At 36.5% G+C, this 27,186-nt stretch overlaps 1 protein-coding gene and 2 non-coding genes across 3 annotated transcripts; 1 reads left to right on the plus strand and 2 right to left on the minus strand.

Annotated features, from left to right (window-relative positions):
• Nucleotides 1-2,056: 2,056 nt before the first annotated feature.
• LOC148568429 (small nucleolar RNA R71) lies at nt 2,057-2,164 on the minus strand. The gene has a single exon (XR_015882181.1). It is a non-coding gene; the product is annotated as a small nucleolar RNA R71 (small nucleolar RNA).
• An 11,702-nt stretch (nt 2,165-13,866) lies between these two features.
• Nucleotides 13,867-15,110, plus strand: LOC148568430 (uncharacterized). The gene is made up of 5 exons (XM_088484697.1): nt 13,867-14,016; nt 14,346-14,382; nt 14,463-14,571; nt 14,648-14,831; nt 15,036-15,110. Exons 1-5 carry the CDS (start codon nt 13,867-13,869, stop codon nt 15,108-15,110), a joined length of 555 nt encoding a protein of 184 aa, XP_088340823.1.
• A 10,160-nt stretch (nt 15,111-25,270) lies between these two features.
• LOC148568431 (small nucleolar RNA R71) lies at nt 25,271-25,378 on the minus strand. Its single transcript, XR_015881623.1, has one exon. It is a non-coding gene; the product is annotated as a small nucleolar RNA R71 (small nucleolar RNA).
• Nucleotides 25,379-27,186: the final 1,808 nt, after the last annotated feature.

The following is a 27,186-nucleotide window of genomic DNA, read 5'->3' on the forward strand; positions in this document are numbered from 1 at the left end:
TCATGGCAAGAACCCTTGGAATCTCATCTAATCAGCTGTTATATGCCTGATTTGTATCTGCTAAAGCTTGGCTGGCCATTAGCCATGTCTAGTGTTTTGGACCGGAGCTTTCACTGAAAGCTTGGCTGGCTAGTAAGCCATGTCTAACTCCTGGACTGGAGCGTTAGAATAACATTGCAAGATTTCTGGAATTCTCATTAAAAATTTTGAAATCCTTATTTTTCTTTTTCCAAATAATTTTCGAAAAATCCAAAAAAATTTAATAATATCATAAAAACCAAATAGTGTCAATTTTGAAGTTTGGTGTCAATTGCATCTTGTTAATTTCATTAAAATTTTCGAAAACTCATGCATGATGTTCTTCATAATCTTCAAGTTGTTCTTGATGATTTGCTTTGTTTGATCTTTGCATTTTTATGTTTTGTGTCTTTTCTTGTTTCTCATATGCATTTTCAATTTGTTAGTGTCTAAAGTTTGAAAATTTCTAAGTTTGGTGTCTTGCATGTTTTTCTTTTCTTAAAAATTTTCAAAAATAAGTTCTTGGTGTTCATCTTGACATTCAAAGTGTTCTTGGTGTTCATCTTGACATTCATAGTGTTCTTGCATGCATCATTTGTTTTGATCCAAAATTTTCATGCATTGAGTCTTTTTGATGTTTTTCTCTCTCATCATTAAAATTCAAAAATAAAAAAAAATATCTTTCCCTTATTCTTCTCATAAAATTCGAATATTTGAGTTGACTTTTTCAAAATTTTTTAAAAATTTAATTGTTTCTTATGAGTCAAATCAAATTTTCAATTTAAAAATTCTATATTTTTCAAATCTTTTTCATTTTTCTTTCATAATTTCGAAAATTTCAAAATTTATTTTCAAAATCTTTTTCTTATTTTTATTTCATATTTTCGAAATTAATGCCAACAATTAATGTGATTGATTCAAAAATTTTAAGTTTGTTACTTGCCTATTAAGAAAGGTTCAATCTTTAAATTTTAAAATCATATCTTTTAGTTTCTTATTAGTCAAGTAATCAACTTTAATTTCAAAAATCAAATCTTTTTTCCTTTTCAAATCTTTTTCAAAATAAATTTCAATCATATCTTTTTCAAAATTTGATTTCAAAATCTTTTCTAACTTCTTATCTTTTCAAAATTAATTTTCAAATCTTTTTCAATTAACTACTGAACTTTTTGTTTGATTTTAAAAGTTTTCTATTTCAATAATATCTTTTCAAAACCACCTAACTACTTTTCTCTCTCCAATTTTCGAAAATCACTAACAACTTTTTCAAAAATCTCTTTTTAATTAATTAATTCAATTAGTTTTCAAATTTAATTTAATTTTTTTTTATTTTTGAATTCTACTTAATATTTAAAATAAAAACAAAAATATTTTTATTTTATTTTAATTAATTTTTGAATTTTTTTTCTTCTTCTTCTATTTTTCTCTTCTTCTACTCACATAAAGGAATCTCTATACTGTGACATAGAGGATTCCATATTTTCTTTTCTGTTATCTTCTTTTTCATATGAGCAGGAACAAGGATAAGAACATTCTTGTTGAAGCTGATCCTGAACCTGAAAGAACTCTGAAGAGGAAGCTAAGGGAAGCTAAAGCACAACTCTCTCGAGAAAATCTGACAGAAATTTTCGAAAAAGAAGGAGACATGGCCGAAAATAATAACAATGCAAGGAAGATGCTTGGTGACTTTACTGCACCCAATTCCAATTTACATGGAAGAAGCATCTCAATCCCTGCCATTGGAGCAAACAATTTTGAGCTAAAGCCTCAATTAGTTTCTCTGATGCAACGGAACTGCAAGTTTCATGGACTTCTATCAAAAGATCCTTTTCAACTCTTAACTGAATTCTTGTAAATCTGTGATACTGTTAAGACCAATGGGGTTGACTCCGAGGTCTACAGGCTTATGCTTTTCCCGTTTGCTGTAAGAGACAGAGCTAGAGTATGGTTGGACTCTCAACCTAAGGATAGCCTGAACTCTTGGGATAAGCTGGTCACAGCTTTCTTAGCCAAGTTCTTTCCTCCTCAAAAGCTTAGCAAGCTTAGAGTGGATGTTCAAACTTTCAAACAGAAAGAAGGTAAATCCCTCTATGAAGCATGGGAGAGATATAAGCAACTGACCAAAAAGTATCCTTCTGACATGCTTTCAGAATGGACCATCCTGGATATATTCTATGATGGCTTGTCTGAATTATCAAAGATGTCATTGGACCATTCTATAGGTGGATCCATTCACCTAAAGAAAATGCCTGCAGAAGCTCAGGAACTCATTGACATGGTTGTAAATAACCAGTTCATGTACACTTCTGAAAGGAATTCTGTGAGTAATGGGACGCCTCAGAGGAAAGGAGTTCTTGAAATCGATACTCTGAATGCCATATTGGCTCAGAATAAAATACTGACTCAGCAAGTCAATATGATTTCTCAGAGTCTGAATGGATTGCAAGCTGCTTCCAATAGTACTCAAGAGGCATCTTCTGAAGAAGAAGCTTATGATCCTGAGAACCCTGCAATAGCAGAGGTGAATTACATGGGGGAACCCTATGGAAATACCTATAATATCTCATGGAGAAATCATCCAAATTTCTCATGGAAGGATCAACAAAAGCCTCAACAAGGCTTTAATAATGGTGGAAGAAATAGATTTAACAATAGCAAGCCTTTTCCATCATCCACTCAGCAACAGACAAAGAATTCTGAGCAGAATCAATCTAGCTTAGCAAATATAGTCTCTGATCTATCTAAGGCCACTTTAGGTTTCATGAATGAAACAAGGTCCTCCATTAGAAATTTGGAGGCACAAGTGGGCCAGCTGAGTAAAAGAGTCACTGAAACCCCTCCTAGTACTCTCCCAAGCAATACAGAAGAGAATCCAAAAAGAGAGTGCAAGGCCATTACCTTACATGGTGTGGCCGAACCCAAAGAGGAGGAGGAAGGCGTGAATCCTAGTGAGGAAGACCTCCTGGGACGCTCAATGACCAATAAGGAGTTTTCCTTTTAGGAACCAAAGGAATCTGAGGCTCATCTAGAGACCATAGAGATTCCATTGAACCTCCTTCTGCCCTTCATGAGCTCTGATGAGTATTCATCCTCTGAAGAGGATGAAGACATTACTGAAGAGCAAGTTGCTAAGTACCTTGGTGCAATCATGAAGCTGAATGCCAAATTATTTGGTAATGAGACTTGGGAAGATAAACCTCCCTTGCTCACCAATGAACTAAATGCATTGGATAGGCAGAAATTACCTCAAAAGAAACAGGATCCTGGTAATTTCCTAATTCCCTGTAACATAGGCACCATGACCTTTGAGAAGGCTCTGTGTGACCTGGTGTCAGGAATAAACTTAATGCCACTCTCTGTAATGGAGAAACTTGGGATCTTTGAGGTACAAGCTGCCAGAATCTCTTTAGAGATGACAGACAACTCAAGAAAATAGGCTTATGGACAAGTAGAGGACATGTTAGTAAAGGTTGAAGGCCTTTACATCCCTGCTGATTTCATAATCCTAGACACTAGGAAGGAAGAGCATGAATCCATCATCCTTGGAAGACCCTTCCTAGCCACAGCAAGAGCTATGATTGATGTGGATAGAGGAGAATTGGTCCTTCAACTGAATGAGGACAACCTTGTGTTTAAGACTCAAGGATCTCCTTCTGTAACCATGGAGAGTAAGCATGAAAAGCTTCTCTCACTGCAGAGTCAACCAAAGCCCCCACAGTCAAACTCTAAGTTTGGTGTTGGGAGGCCACAACCAAACTCTAAGTTTGGTGTTGAACCCCCACATTCAAACTCTAAGTTTGGTGTTGGAAGGTTCCAACAATGCTCTGAACATCTGTGAGGCTCCATGAGAGCTTACTGTCAAGCTATTGACATTAAAGAAGCGCTTGTTGGGAGGCAACCCAATGTTTTAATTATATCTATTTTATTTTATTGTTATTTTATGTTTTTTTAGGTTGATGATCATGTGGAGTCACAAAAACTACTGAAAAATAAAAAATAGAATGAAAAACAGCATTAAAAATAGCTCACCCTGGAGGAAGAACTTACTGGCATTTAAACGCCAGTAAGAAGCATCAAACTGGCATTTAACGCCAGAAAGAAGCATCAAGCTGGCGTTAAATGCCAGAAACAAGCACCAGACTGGCGTTTAACGCCAGAACAGAGCATGGAAGTGGCGTTAAACGCCAGAAACAGGCTACATTTGGGCGTTTAATGCCAAAAATAGGCAGCAGTCTGGCGTTAAACGCCAGGATTGCACTACAAGGGCGTTTACACGCCTAATAGGAGCAGGGATGATACATCCTTGACCCCTCTGGATCTGTGGACCCCATAGGATCCCCACCTACCCCACCTCTCTTCTTCTCTTCTCCTCACACCTTTCTATAACACTCTTCCCCAAAATAACCTCCACCAATCACCTTCATTGCTCCTCCAAAACCATCATACAACCCACCTACACCCACCCACTCAAATTCAAACCATCACTCCTTCCTTTTCACACATCATAACCATATAAAACCCCCTTGGCCGAACCACTCACACCTCTCCATCTCATCTATTTTCTTCTTCTTCTACTCCCTCTTCTCCTCTTTTGCTCGAGGACGAGCAAACCTTCTAAGTTTGGTGCGGTAAAAGCGTGCTTTTTATTTTTCCATAACCATTTATGACACCTAAGGCCAGAGAAACCTCTAGAAAGAGGAAAGGGAAGGAAAAAGCTTCTACCTATGAGTCATGGGAGATGGAGAGATTCATCTCAAAAGCTCATCACTAAGAAAAGGATGGAGCAAACAAGAGATCCCACTTATGGACCTCAACAAGAGCATGAGGAAATTTCTCACCATGAAATCTCTGAGATGCCTCAAGGGATGCATTTCCCTCCACAAAACTATTGGGAGTAAATCAACACTTCCCTAGGAGAATTAAGTTCCAACATGGGACAACTAAGGATGGAGCACCAAGAGCACTCCATCATCCTCCATGAGATTAGAGAAGATCAAAGAGCTATGAAGGAGGAGCAACAAAGACAATGGAGAGACATAGAGGAGCTCAAGAGCACCATTGGTTCTTCAAGAAGAGGAAGACGCCACTCTCACTAAGGTGGACCCGTTCCTTAATCTCCTTGTTCTTATTTTCCTGTTTTTCGGTTTTTGAGCCTTATGTTTTATTTATGTTTGTGTCTTTACTATATGATCATTAGTGTTTAAATGTCTATGTCTTAAAGTTATGAATGTCCTATGAAATCCATCACCTCTCTTAAATGAAAAATGTTTTAATTACAAAAGAACAAGAAGTACATGGTTTCAAATTCATCCTTGAAACTAGTTTAATTATTTTGATGCGGTGACAATACTTTTTGTTTTCTGAATGAATGCTTGAACAGTGCATATGTCTTTTGAATTTGTTGTTTATGAATGTTAAATATGTTGGCTCTTGAAAGAATGATGAAAAGGAGAAATGTTATTTGATAATCTGAAAAATCATAAAATTGATTTTTGAAGCAAGAAAAAGCAGTGAAGAACAAAGCTTGAAGAAAAAAAATGGCGAAAAAAAAAGGAGAAAGAAAAAGAAAAAGCAAGCAGAAAAAGCCAAAAGCTCTTTAAACCAAAAGGCAAGAGCAAAAAGCCAGTAACCTTTTAAACCAAAAGGCAAGGGTAATAAAAAAGATCCAAGGCTTTGAGCATCAGTGGATAGGAGGGCCTAAAGGAATAAGATCTTGGTCTAAGCGGCTAAACCAAGTTGTCCCTAACCATGTGCTTGTGGTGTGAAGGTGTCAAGTGAAAACTTGAGACTGAGCGGTTAAAGTAAAGGTCCAAAGCAAAAAAAAAAGAGTGTGCTTAAGAACCCTGAACACCTCTAATCGGGGACTTTAGCAAAGCTGAGTCACAATCTGAAAAGGTTCACCCAGTTATGTGTCTGTGGCATTTATGTATCCAGTGGTAATACTGGAAAACAAAGTGCTTAGGGCTACGGCCAAGACTCATAAAGTAGCTGTGTTCAAGAATCAATATACTGAACTAGGAGAATCAATAACACTATCTAAATTCTAAGTTCCTATAGATGCCAATCATTCTGAACTTCAATGGATAAAGCGAGATGCCAAAACTATTCAAGAGGCGATAAGCTACTAGTCCCGCTCATCTGATTGGAGCTAAGTTTCATTGATATTTTGGAATTTATAGTATATTTTCTTCTTTTTATCCTATTTGATTTTCAGTTGCTTGGGGACAAGCAACAATTTAAGTTTGGTGTTGTGATGAGCGGATAACTTATACGCTTTTTGGCATTGTTTTTACATTGTTTTCAGTATGATTTTATTAGTTTTTAGTATATTTTTATTAGTTTTTAAATAAAATTCACATTTCTGGACTTTACTATGAGTTTGTGTGTTTTTCTGTGATTTCAGATACTTTCTGGCTGAAATTAAGAGACCTGAGCAAAAATCTGATTTAGAAGCTGAAGAAGGACTGCAGATGCTGTTGGATTTTGACCTCCCTGCACTCAAAGTAGATTTTCTGGAGCTACAGAAGTCCAAATGGCACGCTCTTAATTGCGTTGGAAAGTAGACATCCAGGGCTTTCCAGCAATATATAATAGTCCAAACTTTTCCCGAGTTTAGATGACGCAAACTGGCGTTCAACGCCAGCTCTCTGCCCTATTCTAGAGTTAAACGCCAGAAACAGGTTGCAAAGAAGAGTTAAACGCCAGAAACAGGTTACAAATTGGTGTTTAACTCCAAGGAAGACCTCTGCACGTGAAAGGTTCAATGCTCAGCCCAAGCACACACCAAGGGGGACCGAAAGTGATTTTCTGCATCATTTACTCAATTCTGTAACCCTAGTAACTAGTTTTAGCATAAATAAAACTCTTTACTATTGTGCTAAGGGTCCTTTTCCCTAGTTTTCGAATTCATATGCCATTTAGGGAGGCTGGCCATTCGGTCATGCCGAGACCTTGTTCTTATGTATTTTCAACGGTAGAGTTTCTACACACCATAGATTAAGGTGTGGATTTCTGCTGTTCCTCATGAATTAATGCAAAGTACTATTGTTTCTATATTCAATTCAAGCCTATTTCTTCTCTAAGATATTCATTCGCACACAAGAACATGATGAATGTGATGATTATGTGATGCTCATCACCATTCTCACTTATGAACGCGTGCCGGACAAACACTTTCGTTCTACATGAAACCAAGCTTGAATGCATATCTCTTAGCCTTCTGATTCACGATCAGAGTCTTCGTGGTATAGGCTAGAATTATTGGCGGCCATTCTTGAGATATGAAAAGTCTAAACCTTGTCTGTGGTATTCCGAGTAGGATCTGGGAAGGGATGGCTGTGACGAGCTTCAAACTCGCGAGTGCTGGATTACTGAATCCTATTCCAGCAGGATCGAGAACCGACAGATGATTAGCCGTGCGGTGACAGCGCATCTTGGACCATTTTCACTGAGAGGACGGGAAGTAGCCATTGACAACGGTGATGCCCTACATAAAGCTTGCCAAGGAAAGGAGTATGAAGGATTGGATGAAGACAGCAGGAAAGCAAAAGTTCAGGAGGAACAAAAGCATCTCTATACGCTTATCTGAAATTCTCACCAATGAATTACATAAGTATCTCTATCTTTATTTTATATGTTATTTATCTTTTCATTATTAAAACTCTATAACTATTTGAATCCGCCTGATTGAGATTTACAAGGTGACCATAGCTTGCTTCAAGCCGACAATCTCTGTGAGATCGACCCTTACTCACGTATGGTTTATTACTTGGACGACCCAGTGCACTTGCTGGTTAGTTGTGCGAAGTTGTGACAAAGAACTAAATTTATGAATGTGCGTATTAAGTTTTTGACGCCGTTACCAAGGAATGAACAATCACGATTTTGCCACACCACCCACTATAGACTATTATATATCATTGGAAAGCCCTGGATCTCAGCTTTTTAATGCCACTGGAAGCATATCATTTGGACTTCTCTAGCCTAAGCTATGATCATTTGAAGGTGAAGAGGTCAGTCTGGCGAAGTGCAGGGATTTGTTTTACGCTGAAATTGTGAAGCTAAACGAATAGAAATTTGTACCCTCAAATCCAGTGTCCACTATAGAGTGTTATATATGGTTGAAAAGCTCTGGAAGTTTACTTTCAAATGGCACTGAGATCACCTCATTTGGAGTTTTTTAGCTCGAGTTATTCTTATTTGAGTGTGAAGAGGTCAGGGTTGCAAATCTTCTTTGCTTCTCTTTGAGTTTGTTTCCAACTCTTTTGCTACCTTGGGAGTGTGCTTCCTCTATTAGTGCTTTTATTACTTCTTTTTTCACTATTTTCTACAAAATTCATCAACTCAAGTAATCAAAGCAATATTCAACTTAAGCACAATGAATACTCAATAATTGGGCATTATAAACTAATTTTTGATATGAAAAAGCATAGAAAAACATAACATGATGTGCAGTCATCACAACACCAAACTTAAACTTTGCTTGTCCTCAAGCAAACAAAGCATCATGCAATAAAGATTGACAAACCAAGGTGAGAAGAGTAGCAATTTTTATGTTCATGGTTGGCTAGTTTCTTATGCATGCTTCAATCACAAAAGAAATTCAAATGATTGATGTTTCTATCTAGCTCATTTTATGAAATCTTTTTCTTTATGTTCCTTCCTTGAAACAAGCTTTTCATTCTTTTCTTAGCTTAACTTCTTAGATGCTTTGCACCATTTGTTGAAAGCTTTGACTCTAAATGCTTTGTTTTCAAGTATTACCACTTGATACATTAGCACCACAAGCATTTAATTAGAGGACTCTTTTAGCTCATTTGTTTCTTTTCTTTACTTTCCTTCTAATCATTGGTGCTTAGAGCCTTGATCTTTGAGGGAGAGCTTTGCACTTGAGTCTAGTCTTGACTCTAAATGTTTTGTTTTCAAGCTTTTTGCTTGATACATAAACACCACAAGTATTTGACAAATGAATTGTCATTGGTACTCAGAGCCTTCAACTTTATCATTTTTCCCTTTTTTTTCTTAATCTTTTAATTAATTTGCTTATTCAAGGTTTTCAATATTTCAAAAATTTCATAAAATGTCCTAGATGAAAACTTCAATTAAACAAATTCAAATGCAATTGAGCCACAATAGTCATGCTAGCCTTCCAATACTTATATGCTCATGCTAGGTTCTTCTTTAATTACCTTGTTTGTTTATGATCATGATACTTAATTACTTTGACTCACAAACTTCAAGATGGTAGTTATGATGTAAAAGCAACATGTTGCAATTCAAATATCAAACTATGCTTATTCACAAGAACACACATGCATATAAAAGGAATGGAAGACAATCATACAATTGAAAGCATAGAAAATAAATAAGAGGAAAAGGAACTTAACCACCTTGTAGTTCATCTTCATTGTTGTCATTTTCCTCCTATTCCTTCCTTCCCCAACACCAAACTTAGAATGATTGCTTATCCTCAAGCAACAAATAAAATAGTAGTGATGGAGTTTATGATTAATCATGAATGTCTTCAAGAAGAGATGTGAGTAATGCATGTATTTAAGCAAGCAAAATTAAAGATAACAATCAAGGCACAAAGAAAAGAGACAATGTGATTGCATTAATAAGTGAGTTGTGCATGGTACTATGCATGAAAGGTAAGTGGCAACACCAAACTTAGTGTGACACTTTCATTTTAGAATGATGCAAGTACCCACTAAAGATTGAAGATCAAATTGTTACATGCAACACCAAACTTAGAATGCAATCATATGCCAAATTATTGAAAGTAAACTAAGCAAAGAAAGAAAATGTCACCAACGATTGGGTTGCCTCCCAACCACTACAAAAAAAAGAGGTTAAAATGGCATTTATATTATGGGGTTTTGAAGAACCGCCATAATATTTGGATATTCTGACATTTTTCATTGATGCCATAATTTACTTTTGGATTTGTGGTGGTTTTTATAATTAGGGCGGTTTCGAGCCGCCATTATCACCTTAGTATAAAATAATAATTATCAATCCCTAATTTCAGAAACCCTTATTTCATTGAAACACTACGGCGTGACGCTGTTCTCCTGGATGGCCTCTGCAACGATCTCCCAGATCCTCTTGCGTTCTCCGACGACCTTATCCGATGACATCTCCTCCAGCATCGATCTGCATTGACGACATCTCCTACAGTGGCGATTTCCTCCGGTGACGTCTCCTCCAGCTTCCTCTCCTTGTCGTCCTCTGTCTCTTCTCAGCCAAAATCGTCAACGCCTTCCTCTACAACGATCCAAGTAAGCTTCCTTTCCTTCCTTTCCTCCCTTACCATTCAGATTCGCCGCTAGGGATTGCGTTCCGCAGGAGAGGAATTCCTTTGTCAACTTCCAACGCGATTTAGAGCTTCTGTGTGTGTTTTTTTCGTGTTCAACAAAAATTTATTCCACGGAAAATATAAAGTAGTTTGTTAATTTGTTTCTAGGTCTTGGATTGGCGGAGTTTTATAGTTTTGTAAATGGATTCTGACTCGATCTGATATTTGATTTTGTTCTTCATTTCTGTTGTAATCCAATGAAGTATAATCGTGTTTGGTGGCGGAGATGATAATATCTCATGTTTCAGCTATCAAATCGTTTTGACTTTTGTAGCGATTAGATCTTTAAAGCTGGGGAAAGATTTTAAAGAGTTAGTGATTAATCGTGGAGAATGATTGACAAGTAGCTTTCTTTTTTGTTTTTTTTTTCATGTTGACATCACATTTCTGTTTGAACAAGATTATGTTTGTCGGCTTATTTGAATTTTGAACAAATCAGTGTGCTTTCTAATTTTAGAGAATAGTATTTTATATATATATATATATATATATATATATATATATATATATATATATATATATAAAATGGAAGTGAGTTGAACTATTGTAGAAGGAATCTAGGATGTATAGAATTGAGCCCCATAGGTTTAAAAAATGGTACTAAAACTGGAAGCACTAGACCTATGGCAATGCGTAGGTAAATAATGGATACATGTAGTGTGCAGAGTGAAATACGTTGCTTTGATATGTGAAGATATTTAGAGGAGGAGGAAAAATAAGAAAGTTCAAGTTTCCTTCATGTTGTTTAGATGTTTGAGATCATCCTAATCTGTGTTAATTGGAGTTTTGGATAACAACATGATAGCCTTTCAAGTTTCCTTGCATATTGGAGACAATTCTTAATCTAGGAGAAATTCAATGAATCTGTAATTGATATACTGTTTTAGGTGGCACTGGTGTTGCTGTTGGCATTGAAAGATGAAGTAAGAGTTAATGGTTATGGTGGTTCTGAGCAATGTGAATATAGTCCAGAACTAGCTCCAAGACCACCAGTCTTAGTCTTATTAATTATATATATTCATCAGTTCAAATCTTTATAGTTCTGCTTAATTAGTATTGGTATCTAAACTTGGGAAGCTTAAGCATTTTCTAATATCTATATGCTATATATACTATAGTTAAAATTTTGGTATGGTGACGTGGGTTTTCTAATGTCAAATATGCACCTATAGCTCTAGTAGACTCTGTTTGCAATTTTTTAGATCTAGTTCATGCCCTAGCTAGTAGGAAGAAGCAAAGAATGCTGGTTCTTTTTTTTGTTATTGTGTATTTTAACTTTCATTTATCACTTATGTAAATAAATTGCTTGTTTTATATCATATATTTGCTTCCCTTTTTTCACAGGTTACCTTGGAAGAGACCATCAATAAATTACAAAGTGAAAATAAAAGGGAGAAGCAAAACCAGGTCATTAAATTTGAATTTACGGTTTAATGACTGTGTGGATAGCTCTCTTCTCTTATTTGAATATTATTATTATTATTCTTATATATGTGTTTGGCTATTGATTGGCATGATTAACCTGATCCCCTGCAGGCTAGTTTGGAAATGAAAATTGCACAATTACAGAGTGAGAATAGTTCCTTACTTGAAAAAGAGGTGAAAGACTTAGTATTGTGTTCTTTTAAGAGTTTGGAGCGTTGAGCCTGTGAAGTTAAAATTTTTCATATTTAATTTTGTATCATATCCAGGCTGAATTGGTGGAAAAAGCCACTCAGGTAGCCTTGGAAGAGACTATCAAAAAATTAAAATGTGACAATGAATTGTACACACAAAAACAGGTGAATCAATTTGAGTGAACAATTTTGACTAAAATTTGGAATACTATTCTTATATGTGTTGCGCTGCTGATTGCTGGCCTGGCATGCCTAACTGGATCACCTACAGGTTGGTTTGGAAATGAGAATTGCACAGTTAGAGAGTGAGAAGAGTTCCTTGCTTCTAAAAGAGGTGAATGGCTTGAGAATTATTTTTCACTCTAAAACTTGAGAGCATTGAATTTTAAGAACTAGTTGTTAAGATAATTCATTTCCTATATTGTTTTCACTTTTCAGATTGGATTGGTGGAAGAAACCAAGTGATTGCTGAGTGAAAAAGAAATTTTGAGCCTTAAAGTGGTACAAATTGCATTGAAATTAACATTGCTAATAACTTGAGCTTTCTTATGTTAAATTAGTTTTTTAAATTATCCAGGATACTAATAACAGTTATGTAATCAACCCTATATATTTAAAAAAGTTTGGTTTCTTATAGTCACTCCACTATATAGGTACTTTTGATGGCATTCCAGGGATATTCTACAACTTCAGGGAAGCTGAGAGCCTTGCCGCAAGGTATAATACATGCTAATTCAGATCTTGAGTTAAGGCCCTTGTGGTCAAGAAGTAGTTCGAGGTCAAAGGTTAGCATCTTTGCACTGTTTTTCCATAGTTTTTAGTTTGTAAATCCTAATGGGCATTTTAAAAATTATTTTTCAAAAGTTGAATTGCTTTAGTAACTAATCTTGAATATTAAATTTTAGACTAGTGCTTACACCAACCATAACTTGCTGGCAGTTCCAGTTAGTATTAAACAAAAGCATAATGTTGATGCCATATAAGGTGAAACAACATAAGGACATGTGCCAAGAAGTAAAAAACCTTTCAAGGAATGCTGATAAACCAAGTTTTTTAATTGTCTTGATTTATGCCTTAAGCTGTTTGACTCGATATTTTGTGATTCAACAAAATAAGCTTCTATTTTGCTCCAGATTTCATGGATGTACTTAATTCCAACCATTTTATTCTTGAAGTCTGTTTCCATAGAGACAAGAAACCATGATTACAGATTATAATCATCTTGCAACCATTGTTTATAACCATTTTATTCTTGAAGTCTGTTTCCAAGCATACTTGCATTTTCATACCATTAGAACAAAACCTTTCAAGGGAATCAATTGCTAGTAATTAGTCTATTTGTTCGAATTTGGAGGTGCTGGTGCATGTAATATATCTTGAGAAAATATTATTGATTTGAGATTGGAGGTGCTGGTGCTAGTAATTAGTTTATAGATGATGATTGAGCATATATGTGAATGCTTTTTTGGATCTATATAGTCTTTTTGTAATTATATACTGCTTTGTATAATTTTTTCAAGAATTCCATCAGAGCAAAATCTTCCAAGTAAAATGAAGGTATTTAACTATTTATATTTGTAATTATATACTTTTGTAATTGGTATTTTGTGGGAAGTATGAAGGGTTATCGGATTATTTCCAAGATCCTTTATTAACTTAGCTTTCTATTTTCTGCCATTGATTTGAATTGTCAATTCTTCATATTAAATTGGCATGTTTGATGAGTGTGAATGCTAATTCATATTAAAATCCACACACATATGACATTATATTGGGAATCTTGGGGCTTTATCAAGCTTCAAGTAACCTTTGCTCCAAACTATTCTTCTTCCTTCATACAAATCCATCTCTTTTAAGACAGAATTCAATTCAAGAATGGCAGTTACACATGCTGATCTCGAACCAAACACAGGGAAGACATGTTTGATGAGCAGCAAAACTGGTGTGTTCCTCGTACTTGTCACAATCCTATTGGGACTCTCCTCCTTCACTCTCTGCCTCACAACAGAAGCCACACATTCTCAGGTACATAATAATCATATATATTAATTACTTAAATCTCTTAATTAATATATAATTAATGATATGGTAGGTGACATGGATGAACACAAGAAAAACAGAATGTGTATACAAAAGTAGCAGCAAAACGCCATTGGTATGTGCTGCTTGTGCTTTTGTTGTGCTAGCAATGGCCATGGTTATGGAGCATACTTATCTCTTAATTTTGTTGTGCTTTTGTTGTGCTAGCAATGGCCATGTTTTATGTCTCCTCTCTTCACTGTTACAAATATTTTCTTGCCCTATTTAGTCATTAAATATTTCCTCTAGTTATGTACTTTTAATGTTAAAATCAGGTCAAGAAACACCGTCATGATACTTTGAGCCTTCTCTGTATAGAGCTCATTTAATCTTGTGCAGTAATGGATTATGAATAGTTTAATTCAATTGAAATTTTGTCTTTGAATGCTAAGTATCTGATGAGCTGCTGTTTCTGTTATATAGTAATTCTCTGTTGCAGCTGATGAGCAAGAAAGTACCAAGAACAAAGGAAGAACTCATTGAACTCAATGGCATGAGCAAGTAAGTTCATTCTATGAATTAATCAAATGTACTGGTTAACTGAGTTAACATTCACAGATGTTTCTGTTTAACACAGGGCCAAGGTAAGCAATTATGGTGATCAGATACTGGAAACCATTGAAAATACTATTAATGAATATTACAAGTTGGATAAAAGTAGCAATGGCAGTGTTGATTCTGCAAAAAGGAGACGAGATGCAAATGGAGGCCTTGATAGAAATATTGAGGATGATGATGAGTTGACTAAAAAAAATCAAAATGTGCATACAAGAATAATTTTCTTACCTTTATAATATATATATATATATATATATATATATATATATATATATATATGAATAAATTTTTTAATATCTAGTCCCTCTTGTGAGACTGTTGGTTTAGTTTTTAATTTTTCAAAATGCTGGTAGTTTGCTATTTATTTGAGCAACTATTTATTTCTAACGTTCAATTTTCTTTTGCAGGTAATATTTATTTACAAGGACATGAACAATGAAAATGTTGGAATGATCTGTAGCAAATTTGTTGAGCATCTCTAGGAAAATTCCCAATGTAATAGAACTAACAATATTTCTTAGTTTGATACTTTGTATAGGAGTTATTATTTTTTATTTGTAATACTAAAAAATCATATATTATGTTTAATACTTTGAGTTATATAATATTTTGTCTATGGATTATGATTTTGTTATTGTGGAATTTTAATAAAAAAATTATTTATTTAGCAAGATAAAAATAATAGTAAAAACTGCATTTTTAAAAGATAAAAAAATATCATTTTTATCCGGTAAAAATGGCAGTTAAAAAATGCCATTTTAAACGAAAAGGATGCCATTAAACCCTGGTAAAAATGGCGTTTAGAAATGTCATTTTAAACGAAAAGGATGCCATTAAATACAGGTAAAAACAGCGGTTATAAATGCCATTTTTAACGAGAAGGATGCCATTAAACCCAGGTAAAAACGGCGGTTACAAATGCCATTTTAAAAGAGGAGGATGCCATTAAATCCAAGTAAAAACGGCGGTTACAAACCGCCATTTTAAATGAGGAGGATGCCATTAAGCCCAGGTAAAAACGGCGGTTACAAACTGCCATTTTAAACAACAACAAAACCGCCATTTTATTTGGTTAAAATGGCGGTTAAAAATCGCCATTTTAACCACCAAAAAACCGCCGTATTATCCACTGGTTATTACGGCGGTTTTCAGAAAACCGCCGTAATAACCAGAATGGCGCCCATAATTCCGGCGTTTCTTGGAGGCGCCATTTTCGGCAATAATGGCGGTTGTAACCGCCATAATTACCTTAAAAAATCGCCATTTTAACCCTTTTTTTGTAGTGAACAAGCGCTCTTTTAATGTCATTAGCTTGACATGTGGTTCTTAATTTTCTTCCTCTTCTTCCAATTGGTTAAAAGAAATGACATCAAGGGAGAAGAAGAGAAAATTGATGCCCCTTGATTTGATTGCCTCCTAACAAGCCTTCTTTTGTTATTAGCTTGATTCCTCTTGCTTGTTGGGGTGGGGGGTTGGATTGCTTTTTTTTTTTACCTTCTCTTCTTCATGAATGTTCTCTTTTGTTTCTTGGTCACAAACCTTCTTTGAGTGTTTCCCTTGATTGCCTTCATTTTCTTGATTTCAAGACTTAGGTGTTGTGTGATGGTTGGAGTGTCCTCTTTATCAAGAACCTCTTAGGTTGACGGTTCAATTAAATCATCCTCCATACAACTCTCTACTTTCTTGGAGTGTAGACTCTCTTGGTTGTTTTTCTCCCTTACAACCTCCTTCTTTATTGGGATTTCACTTGGTATAGGAGCTTCTTCATCTTGTTCTTCCACTTCCTCCTTTGCACTCAACATTTGGTCTAAAAGCACTTCCATGTTTTTGAAAGAGGTTTCTTGTTCTTCCCAAGTTTTCTTCGTCTCCTCTTCATATCTTTCAAGCATGGACTCAAGTTTTGAGAGTCTTTGGTTCAGGGAAGTTTGTGTGAGTTGTGAGTTTTGGAAGGGATTTTGGGTTGAGGGATAGTTAAGTGATGAAGAATTTTCATATGAAAAGCTAGGAGGTGAGGTTGGACAATTTTGCATAAATGAATTGAAGGTACGCTCAAGTGATGATGGCTTTTGATAAGTGGAGTATGGACTATTGAATGCTCTTTGGTTTTGATCCTCCCAATCACAACTTGGATACTTGTCCCATTCATAGGAGTATGAATTATTTTGTATTCTTGGGAAGTATCCCATTTGGTTTGATTGCTCAAACCCCATCATTCTTTGATCTTGATATCCCCAACCACAATTAGTATAGTAAGTTGAATCATTTTGTGGTGGTGGAAAATACCCCATGTAACTTGCTTGATCATTGTGTGACCTTGGGACATATCCCATTTGGATTGATTGTTCATGATCCATCATTTCTTGTTGATATTTTCATCCACCATGAGGATAATGACATGAATCATTTTGTAGTGGTGGGCAATATCCCATGTAATATGATTGATCAACATGTGAGGTAAACTCCATTTTCATTGAAAAATGTTGTATCAAACACAACCACCAAGAAAATTAAAATTCCTTGTGTCACAACTAAAGAATTCTTAGTGAGACAATAACACGAACACTTAACTCACAAGAGAAAAGAGAAATATAAAAAAGCAAGTAAATGACAAAAACAAAAAAAATGCCTAATCTAGATAATTAATCAACCGGTAGTTTGTTAATCACAATTAATCCCCGGCAACGGCGCCAAAAACTTGTTGAGGGATAATCGATTCCACACAAACTCACCGGCAAGTATACCGGGTCGTATCAAGTAGTAAAACTCACAAGAGTGAGGTCGATCCCACAAGGATTAATGGATTAAGCAAGCAATAGTTGATTAATTATTTTAGTTAGATGGTCATAATTGTGATGATAAGCAACAAGAAAAGTAAATGAGTTGAAATTAAATGAAAGCAATAAAGTGCAAGGAAAGTAAATTACAAGAAATTAAAGTGGTGAAAATTAAAGTACAAGAATGTAAATTGCAAGGAATAGAAATTACAAGAAAGTAAAGTGCAAGAAAGTAAATGACTAGAAAGTAAAACCAATTGAAGCATTTCTACAAACACTTAGAAGGCATAAAATGTGCAAAAGTAAATAAAGCCATAAATGTGCATAAGTAAATGACAAAAGTTAAAGGCAAGAAGTAAATAACAAGAATTAAGAATGAAATTAACATTGGGATCAAGAGATATTGCATTCTTAGGATCAATAGTTTTCATCTCCTCTTCAATCATGCAATTCATTGACCTCTTGGCAATCATGAGTGATTGAACCCCAATTCCTTGGTAATTCAATCTCTCCAATCTTGATCAATAGCCAATTCCTTGGTCTAATTGCTCATGAGAAGAGATGAAGAATGGTCCCTAATTATACCACACACTTTCCTAGACCCAAATAATGGATAGATTAAATGTCACAATATTCCATCCATGCCCAAATCTACTCAAGTGTGAGAAGGATTTTCAAGCATGGTTTTATGATTCCTCTTCCAAGATTCATATAAAACCCAAATACATTCAATCTCTTTTCCAAGATAATTGAATGATAACATGAAGATCGAAATTTCTTCTAGTAAATCAAGGAGAGATGAAGAGAAGAAGAAGAATAAAAACAAATTAATCCATCAAATAGCAATAGAACTCTCTTTCCCAATGTTGAAAATTAGAAGCTCATAACTAAATATTTACAAAAGTGTATATTAAAGAAATGGAAGAAGAGAAGAGAATGAGAGTGAAAGGGGAGCCATGGTCTCTCTAAAATGATGAAGTTAAGGTCCTATTTATAAGCTACGTAAATTACAAATTCAAATGAAATTAAAATCAAATGCAAATTTCTTAATTACTTCTAGATGATTCTTGTGGCCTTGATTGATTGTTAATTGTGGCTTGACTTGGCCTTGTGAACTTTTAATTCTCTTCATAGAAGCTTGAAACATTGAAGAATAAATGAAAGAATTGGAGTATTTGGAAGTGGCCCAATGTGGAGTGTCATTGAAGTGGCATTTTGGGCTTGTGAAGGTTTGGGAAATCTTGCACGTTGAAATATTGGTCTGCTGCATCCTCAAGATGAATGCCAACTATAGAGTATTATATCATTGAAAAGCCCTGGATCTCAGCTTTCTAACGCCACTAGAAGCATATCATTTGGATTTCTTTATCCCAAGTTATGATCATTTGAAGGTGTAGAGGTCAGTCTGGCGAAGTGCCGGGATTTGTTTTACGCTGAAATTATGAAGCTAAATGAATAGAAATTTGTACCCTCAAATCCAGTGTCCGCTATAGAGTGTTATATATGGTTGAAAAGCTCTGGAAGTCTACTTTAAAATGGCACTGAGATCACCTCATTTGGAGTTTTTTAGCTCGAGTTATTCTTATTTGAGTGTGAAGAGGTCAGGGTTGCAAATCCTCTTTGCTTCTCTTTGAGTTTGTTTCCAACTCTTTTGCCACCTTGGGAGTGTGCTTCCTCTATTAGTGCTTTTATTGCTTCTTTTTCCACCATTTTCTACAAAATTCATTAACTCAAGTAATCAAAGCAATATTCAACTTAAGCACAACAAATACTCAATAATTGGGCATTATAAACTAATTTTTTATATGAAAAAGCATAGAAAAACATAACATGATACGCAGTCATCAACGCGCAAGCGCACAAGGCGCGCATGCGTACATAGCATTCATGGCTCAAACGGAGCGTTCAGTTAATGAACGCTACTTGACGACGCGCTCGTGCACAGTACGCGCTCGCATCGATGAGCCAAAACGCCAGGGACGCGTAAGCGTACAGCACGCATACGCGTGGGTGCCCGAACGCTCCGTTCTCTAAATGAACACTACGCTCTCGTGGAAGTATCACTTCTGCTCAATTTAGCTGATTCCAAACCCAAGTGAAATTCATATCAAGCAGAGCCCATTTTCATGACTCAAAGGCACAAGGATCATCTAGAATAGGAATTTTGCATTTAATTGTAATTTGTTTTCAATTTGAATCTCATTTGTAATTTAGGAATGCCTATAAAAATATTTTAGTTCTGTTAAAAAAGGGGAGTGCACAGTAGGAGTAAGAGTAGAATAGTGGCTTAGGCTGGAGGATTAGAGACTCCAGATCTCTCTTGGAAGATTAGAGACTCCAGAGAGCTTAGCATAGTTTGATACACTTTTATCTTTCTGCAATTGTCGCATTTGAGTATTGAATTCAATTTAGCTTATGCAATTTAATTCTTCCTGCAATTCTTTTCTTCTGCAATTTCACATTTCCGTTCACATTGAGCTTGATTTACTTTCCTGCACATTTACATCTTCTGCAATTGTTCTAAATTCTGATTTACTGCTGTCTTTAATTTCCCTGCACCCAATTCCCTTTACATTTGCTGCACTTTACGTTTCTTGCTCTTTAAGAGTTTGTCTATTTACTTTCTGCAATTTAAATTCCCTGCAATTTACATTCTGCTGCTCAGATTTCATTCAATTAAATACTGTCTACTTGACTAAACTGACCACTCACTAAAGTTGCTTGATCTATCAATCCCTGTGGGATCGACCTCACTCTTGTGAGTTATTACTACTTGATGCAACCCGGTACACTTGCCGGTGAGTTTGTGTGGAAATCTAATTTTCACCCATCAAGTTATCTTCATGGTTCGAATGAGCAGTTTTGGTTTTGAGATCGGCATCGAGCTTTGCAAGCTTGTCCTCTAGCTCTGGCGACGTCTCGCTTCTCTTCGGAGGTCTCTCTCAGCCTCCCGCTAATGTTCAGCGTCCTGTTCGACTTGTTTAAGGCGATTCTGCTGTTCACGGAGGGCATCTAAGATTTCGGTGTTTGGAGTTTACTTGTCCCCCTTGTTTTGAGGCACATCTTTTATTGTGGCATCCATATTTTTAAGCAGGGTTCTTTATTTCAAACCGGAGTTGTGGTCGTTGTCAAGGTTGTCCGCCATGATGAGGGGATGACTTCCAGGTTCCCCGGCAACGGCGCCAATATTCTGAGGGTTACCTAAAACTGAAGGTCGATCTCGGATGAGATCTGCTACGGTGGCCGGAGTTGTCTTGTTCGACTTGTTTGACTTGGTGGTATTGCTGATCCTTGATCACCAGAGGGTGGTGGTACCTGCAAAAGACTCCGATGCTTAAGTTAGCATGAGCTTTAAGCAGGTTTTTGTGTAGAATCAGAGTATGAGTTATACTTGGGTGCTCCAGTGTATTTATAGTAGTGTGGGGTGTCCTTTAAGATAAGTTATCTTATCTTATCTTTTAGGGGAACCGCCTTATCTTTCTAGGCTTTGCCGCCTTTAGAATGGGCTGTGTTCCGCTGTTTGGGCCTACTTGGGCCTTTATAGTGATTTGGCCGAGCTCTTTAAGGAGAGGTCGGTGGCGATCCAACCTTAAGAGGTCAGATGTTCTTGTCTGAAGTCGGCCCGGGTCGCATAGCTCGACCCGAGTATGAATAGGATTATTTTGGAGAAACAGGACCTTGCTGTTGTATATATTTTGTTGGGTTGTATTTGTATATATATTCTAGCCGGCCTTGGCATCACAGCTCGAGTCTAGAGCTTGATTATACTTATCCGTTGGAACTCTATATATACATGTCTTTTACTTTCTTGTATAAGCTTTCTATTTTATCATTTTTCGTGAGCGATGCATCTTTGGTATGTTTTGATCGTACCCCTTTTCTTCAAGGCTCCTAGCTATGTTATCCTTGTTATATATGTATGTATTTTCTTTTTAGAGGTTGTAGTGTCTCACCACCTTTGATTTATGTCCTAGGCGTAAAGCTCTATGTGGTAGGGTGTTACATTATGGTATCAGAGCAGTTCATTTCTGTAGTTCCTGAGGGACGAACTTACCACACTTCTGGGCATACTCTGGGTGTGTCTATATGCTAATTAGGATATCTAATTGATATATGTGGCATATTTGTTCATGAGCATACATTTGGGACTTTGAAGCACTAGACTTGAGATATTAGACTGATCACCTTGATATCGATTATTTGGTGTGAATAGGTACCAAATGACATCTCATGGACACGAACGTGGTTTAGGACAGAGAGGTAATGAGGTAACCGTATCGGTAGGTAGTATCACTGAATTCGGAACCGTAATGACGAACGTAGCTGCTACCATTATTGCTGTTGCTGTTGCAACCAACAAGCAATGAGTAGGACAGAACAACAAGTTAGGAGTAGTAATAAAGGTGGTAATAGACAGGATAGTGAAGTTAATGGTCGGAGTGCAGTGGTACCAAGGAAGATAGCAAGCCTTTCGAAGTTGGTTAATGATGAGCAGATAATTTATACGCTTTTTGGCATTGTTTTTAGTATGTTTTTAGTAGGATCTAGTTACTTTTAGGGATGTTTTCATTAGTTTTTATGTTAAATTCACATTTCTGGACTTTACTATGAGTTTATGTGTTTTTTCTGTGATTTTAGGTATTTTCTGGCTGAAATTGAGGGACTTGAGCAAAAATCAGATTCAGAGGTAGAAGAAGGACTACTGATGCTGTTGGATTCTGACCTTCCTGCACTCAAAGTGGATTTTCTGGAGCTACAGAACTCAAAATGGCGTGCTTCCAATTGCGTTGGAAAGTAGACATCCAAAGCTTTCCAGCAATATATAATAGTCCATACTTTGGCCGAGTTTAGATGACGTAAAAGGGCATTGAACGATAGTTCTACGCTGCTGTCTGGAGTTAAACGCCAGAAACACGCTACAAGCCAGAGTTGAACGCTAGAAATATGTTACAAACTGGCGTTCAACTCCAAGAATGACCTCTCCATGTGGAAACTTCAAGCTCAGCCCAAGCACACACCAAGTGGGCCCCGGAAGTGGATTTATGCATCAATTACTTACTTCTGTAAACCCTAGTAACTAGTTTAGTATAAATAGGACTTTTTACTATTGTATTTGACATCTTATGATTTTTAGTTCATCTTAGGATTATATTGATCACGTTTGGGGGCTGGCCATTTGGCCATGCCTCGACCTTCATCACTTATGTATTTTCAACGGTAGAGTTTCTGCACTCCATAGATTAAGTTGTGGAGCTCTGCTGTTCCTCAAAGATTAATGCAAAGTACTACTGTTTTTCTATTCAACTCAACTTATTTCGCTTCTAAGATATTCATTCACACTTCAATATGAATGTGATGAACGTGACAATCATCATCATTCCCCCACGAACGCGTGCCTGACAACCACTTCTGTTCCACCTTAGATTGAATGAGTATCTCTTGGATCTCTTAATTAGAATCTTCGTGGTATAAGCTAGATTGATGGCGGCATTCATGAGAGTCCGGAAAGTCTAAACCTTGTCTGTGGTATTCCGAGTAGGACTCTGGGATTGAATGACTGTGACGAACTTCAAACTCGCTAGTGCTGGGCGTAGTGACAGACGCAAAAGGAGGGTGAATCCTATTCCAGTATGATCGAGAACCTCAGATGATTAGCCGTGCTGTGACAGAGCATTTGGACCATTTTCACAAGGGGATAGGATACAGCCATTGACCACGGTGATGCCTCCAGATGATTAGCCATGCAGTGACAGCGCATCGGACCATTTTCACAGAGAGGATGAAAAGTAGCCATTGACAATGGTGATGTCCTTACATAAAGCCAGCCATGGAAAGGGGTAAGACTGATTGGATGAAGACAGCGGGAAAGCAGAAGTTCAGAGGGACGAAAGCATCTCTATACCTTTATCTGAAATTCTCACCAATGATATACATAAGTATTTCTATCTTGATTTTCTGTCTATTTATTATTTATTTTCGAAAACTCCATAATCAATTATTACCCGCCTGACTGAGATTTACAAGATGACCATAGCTTGCTTCATACCAACAATCTCCGTGGGATCGACCCTTACTCACGTAAGGTTTTATTACTTGGACGACCCAGTGCACTTGCTGGTTAGTTGTATCGAAGTTGTGAATAAAAAAAACGATTTATTAAGACGTGCGTACAGAGTTTTTGGCGCCGTTGCCTGAGATCACAATTTCGTGCACCAAGTTTTTGGCGCCGTTGCCGGGGATTGTTTGAGTTTGGACAACTGACGGTTCATCTTGTTGCTCAGATGAGGTAATTTTCTTTTCAAAAAAGTTTCTAAAAAAATTGTTTTCAAAAAAAAAATTATATTTTTCTTCAGAATTTTTAAGAATGAATTCTAGTGTTTCATGAAGCATGTTGAAGCCTGGCTGGCTGTAAAGCCATGTCTAAATTCTTTTGGACTGAGGCTTCCAATTATAAGTATATGAAGTTGGATGAAGTATCAGCTGTTGTATACATGATAGGTATCTGCTGAAGCTTGGCTGGCCATTGGCCATGTCTAGTGTTTTGGACCGGAGCTTTCATTGAAAGCTTGGCTAGCTAGTGAGCCATGTCTAATTCCTGGACTGAAGCTTTAGACTAAGAGTGCAAGATTCCTGGAATTCATATTAAAAATTTTGGAATCCTTATTTTTCTTTTTCACATTAATTTTCGAAAAAAAAACCAAAAAAATTTAGAAAATCATAAAAATCAAAAATATTTTGTGTTTCTTGTTTAAGTCTTGAGTCAATTTTTAAGTTTGGTGTCAATTGCATATTCATCTTGCATTTTTCGAAAATTCATGCATTCATAGTGTTCTTCATGATCTTCAAGTTGTTCTTATCTTATCTTTTTCAAAAATTTGATTTTAAAATATCTTTTCCAACTTCTTATCTTCTTATCTTTTCAAAATTAATTTTCAAACCTTTTTCAACTAAATGATTGACTTTTTGTTTGTTTCTTATCTTTTTCAAAACTACCTAACTAACTCTATCTCTCTAATTTTCGAAAATATCTCCCTCTTTTTCAAAATTCTTCTAATTAACTAATTATTTCAAACTTTAATTTTAATTTAATTCTTCTTTTAATTTTTGAAATTCACTAACCATTTTTCAAAAATAATTTTCGAAAATCCTTCTCTCTCATCTCCTTCTATTTATTTATTCATCTACTAACACTTCTTCTCACCCAAATTCGAACCCCTTCTTCTATCTGTGTTCGAATTCCTTTCTTTTTCTTCTTCTTCTACTCACATAAGGGAACCTCTGTACCTGGGCAAAAAGGATCCCTATTATTATTTTTCTGTTTTCTTCTTTTTCATATGAGCAGGAGCAAGGACAAGAACATTCTTGTTGAAGCAGACCCTAAACCTGAAATGACACTGAAGAGGAAATTAAGAGAAGCTAAAATACAACAATCCAGAGACAACCTTTCAGAAATTTTCGAACAAAAAGAGGAGATGGCAGCCGAAAATAATAAAAATGCTAGGAGAGTTCTTGGTGACTTTACTGCACCAAATTCCAATTTACATGGAAGAAGCATCTCCATCCCTACCATTGGAGCAAATAATTTTGAGTTGAAACCTCAACTAGTTTCTCTAATGCAACAAAACTGCAAGTTTCATGGACTTCCATCTGAAGATCCTTTTCAGTTCTTAACTGAATTCTTGCAAATATGTGATACTGTAAAGACTAATGGAGTAGATCCTGAAGTCTACAGGCTCATGCTTTTCCCTTTTGCTGTGAGAGACAGAGCTAGAATATGGTTGGACTCTCAACCAAAAGATAGCCTGAACTCATGGGATAAGCTGGTCACGGCTTTCTTAGCCAAGTTCTTTCCTCCTCAAAAGCTGAGTAAGCTTAGAATGGATGTTCAAACCTTCAGACAGAAAGAAGGTGAATCCCTCTATGAAGCTTGGGAGAGATACAAGGAACTGACCAAAAAGTGTCCTTCTGACATGCTTTCAGAATGGACCATCCTGGATATATTCTATGATGGTCTGTCTGAATTAGCTAAGATGTCATTGGATACTTCTGCAGGTGGATCCATTCACCTAAAGAAAACACCTGCAGAAGCTCAAGAACTCATTGATATGGTTGCTAATAACCAGTTCATGTACACTTCTGAGAGGAATCCTGTGAGTAATGGGACGCCTCAGAAGAAGGGAGTTCTTGAAATTGATACTTTGAATGCCATATTAGCTCAGAATAAAATATTGACTCAGTAAGTTAATATGATTTCTCAGAGTCTGAATGGAATGCAAGCTGCATCCAACAGTACTCAAGAGGCATCTTCTGAAGAAGAAGCTTATGATCCTGAGAACCCTGAAATAGCAGAGGTGAATTACATGGGTGAACCCTATGGAAACACTTATAATCCCTCATGGAGAAGTCACCCAAATCTCTCATGGAAGGATCAACAAAAGCCTCAACAAGGCTTTAATAATGGTGGAAGAAACAGGTTTAACAATAGTAAACCTTTTCCATCATCCACTCAGCAACAGACAGAGAACTCTGAACAAAATACCTCTAATTTAGCAAACTTAGTCTCTGATCTATCCAAGGCCACTCTAAGTTTCATAAATGAAACAAGGTCCTCCATTAGAAATTTGGAGGCACAAGTGGGCCAGCTGAGTAAGAAGATCACTGAAACCCCTCCTAGTACTCTCCCAAGCAATACAGAAGAAAATCCAAAAGAAGAGTGCAAGGCCATTGAATTAATTACCATGGCAGAACCTGTAAGGGAGGTTGAGGACGTGAATACCAGTGAGGAAGACCTCCTGGGACGTCCAGTGATCAATAAGGAGTTTCCCTCTGAGGAACCAAAGGAATCTGAAACTCAACTAGAGACTATAGAGATTCCATTAAACCTCCTTATGCCATTCATGAGCTCTGAGGATGTTACTGAGGAGCAAGTTACCAAGTACCTTGGTGCAATCATGAAGCTGAATGCCAAATTATTTGGTATTGAGACTTGGGAAGATGAACCTCCCTTGTTCACCAATGAACTGAGTGATATGGGTCAACTGACATTGCCTCAGAAGAAACAGGATCCTGGAAAGTTCCTAATACCTTGTACCATAGGCACTATGATCTTTGAAAAGGCTCTGTGTGACCTTGGTTCAGGGATAAACCTCATGCCCCTCTCTGTAATAGAGAAACTGGGAATCTTTGGGGTGCAAGCTACTAAAATCTCATTAGAGATGGCAGACAATTCAAGAAAACAGGCTTATGGACAAGTAGAGGACGTGTTAGTAAAGGTTGAAAGCCTTTACATCCCTACTGATTTCATAATCCTAGATACTGGGAAGGATGAGGATGAATCCATCATCCTTGGAAGACCCTTCCTAGCCACAGCAAGAGCTGTGATTGATGTTAACAGAGGTGAACTAGTCCTTCAATTGAATGAGGACTCCCTTGAGTTTAAAACTCAAGGACATCCTTCTGTAAACATGGAAAAGAGGCACAGTAAGCTTCTCTCAAAACAGAGTCAACCAGAGCCCCCACAGTCAAACTCTAAGTTTGGTGTTGGGAAGCCATAACTAAACTCTAAGTTCGGTGTTGAACTCCCATATCCAAACTCTAAGTTTGGTGTTGAGGAGTCTCAACAATGCTCTGAATATCTGTGAGGCTCCATGAGAGCCCACTGTCAAGCTATTGACATTAAAGAAGCGCTTGTTGGGAGGCAACCCAATTTTTATTTATCTAATTTTATTTTTATTGTTTCATGTTTTATTAGGTTCATGATCATGTGGAGTCACAAAATAAATCA

The sequence above is a fragment of the Arachis ipaensis genome, chromosome B4, assembly GCF_059453495.1.
Source record: "Arachis ipaensis isolate K30076 ecotype BB chromosome B4, ASM5945349v1, whole genome shotgun sequence".
Lineage (NCBI taxonomy): Eukaryota > Viridiplantae > Streptophyta > Magnoliopsida > Fabales > Fabaceae > Arachis > Arachis ipaensis.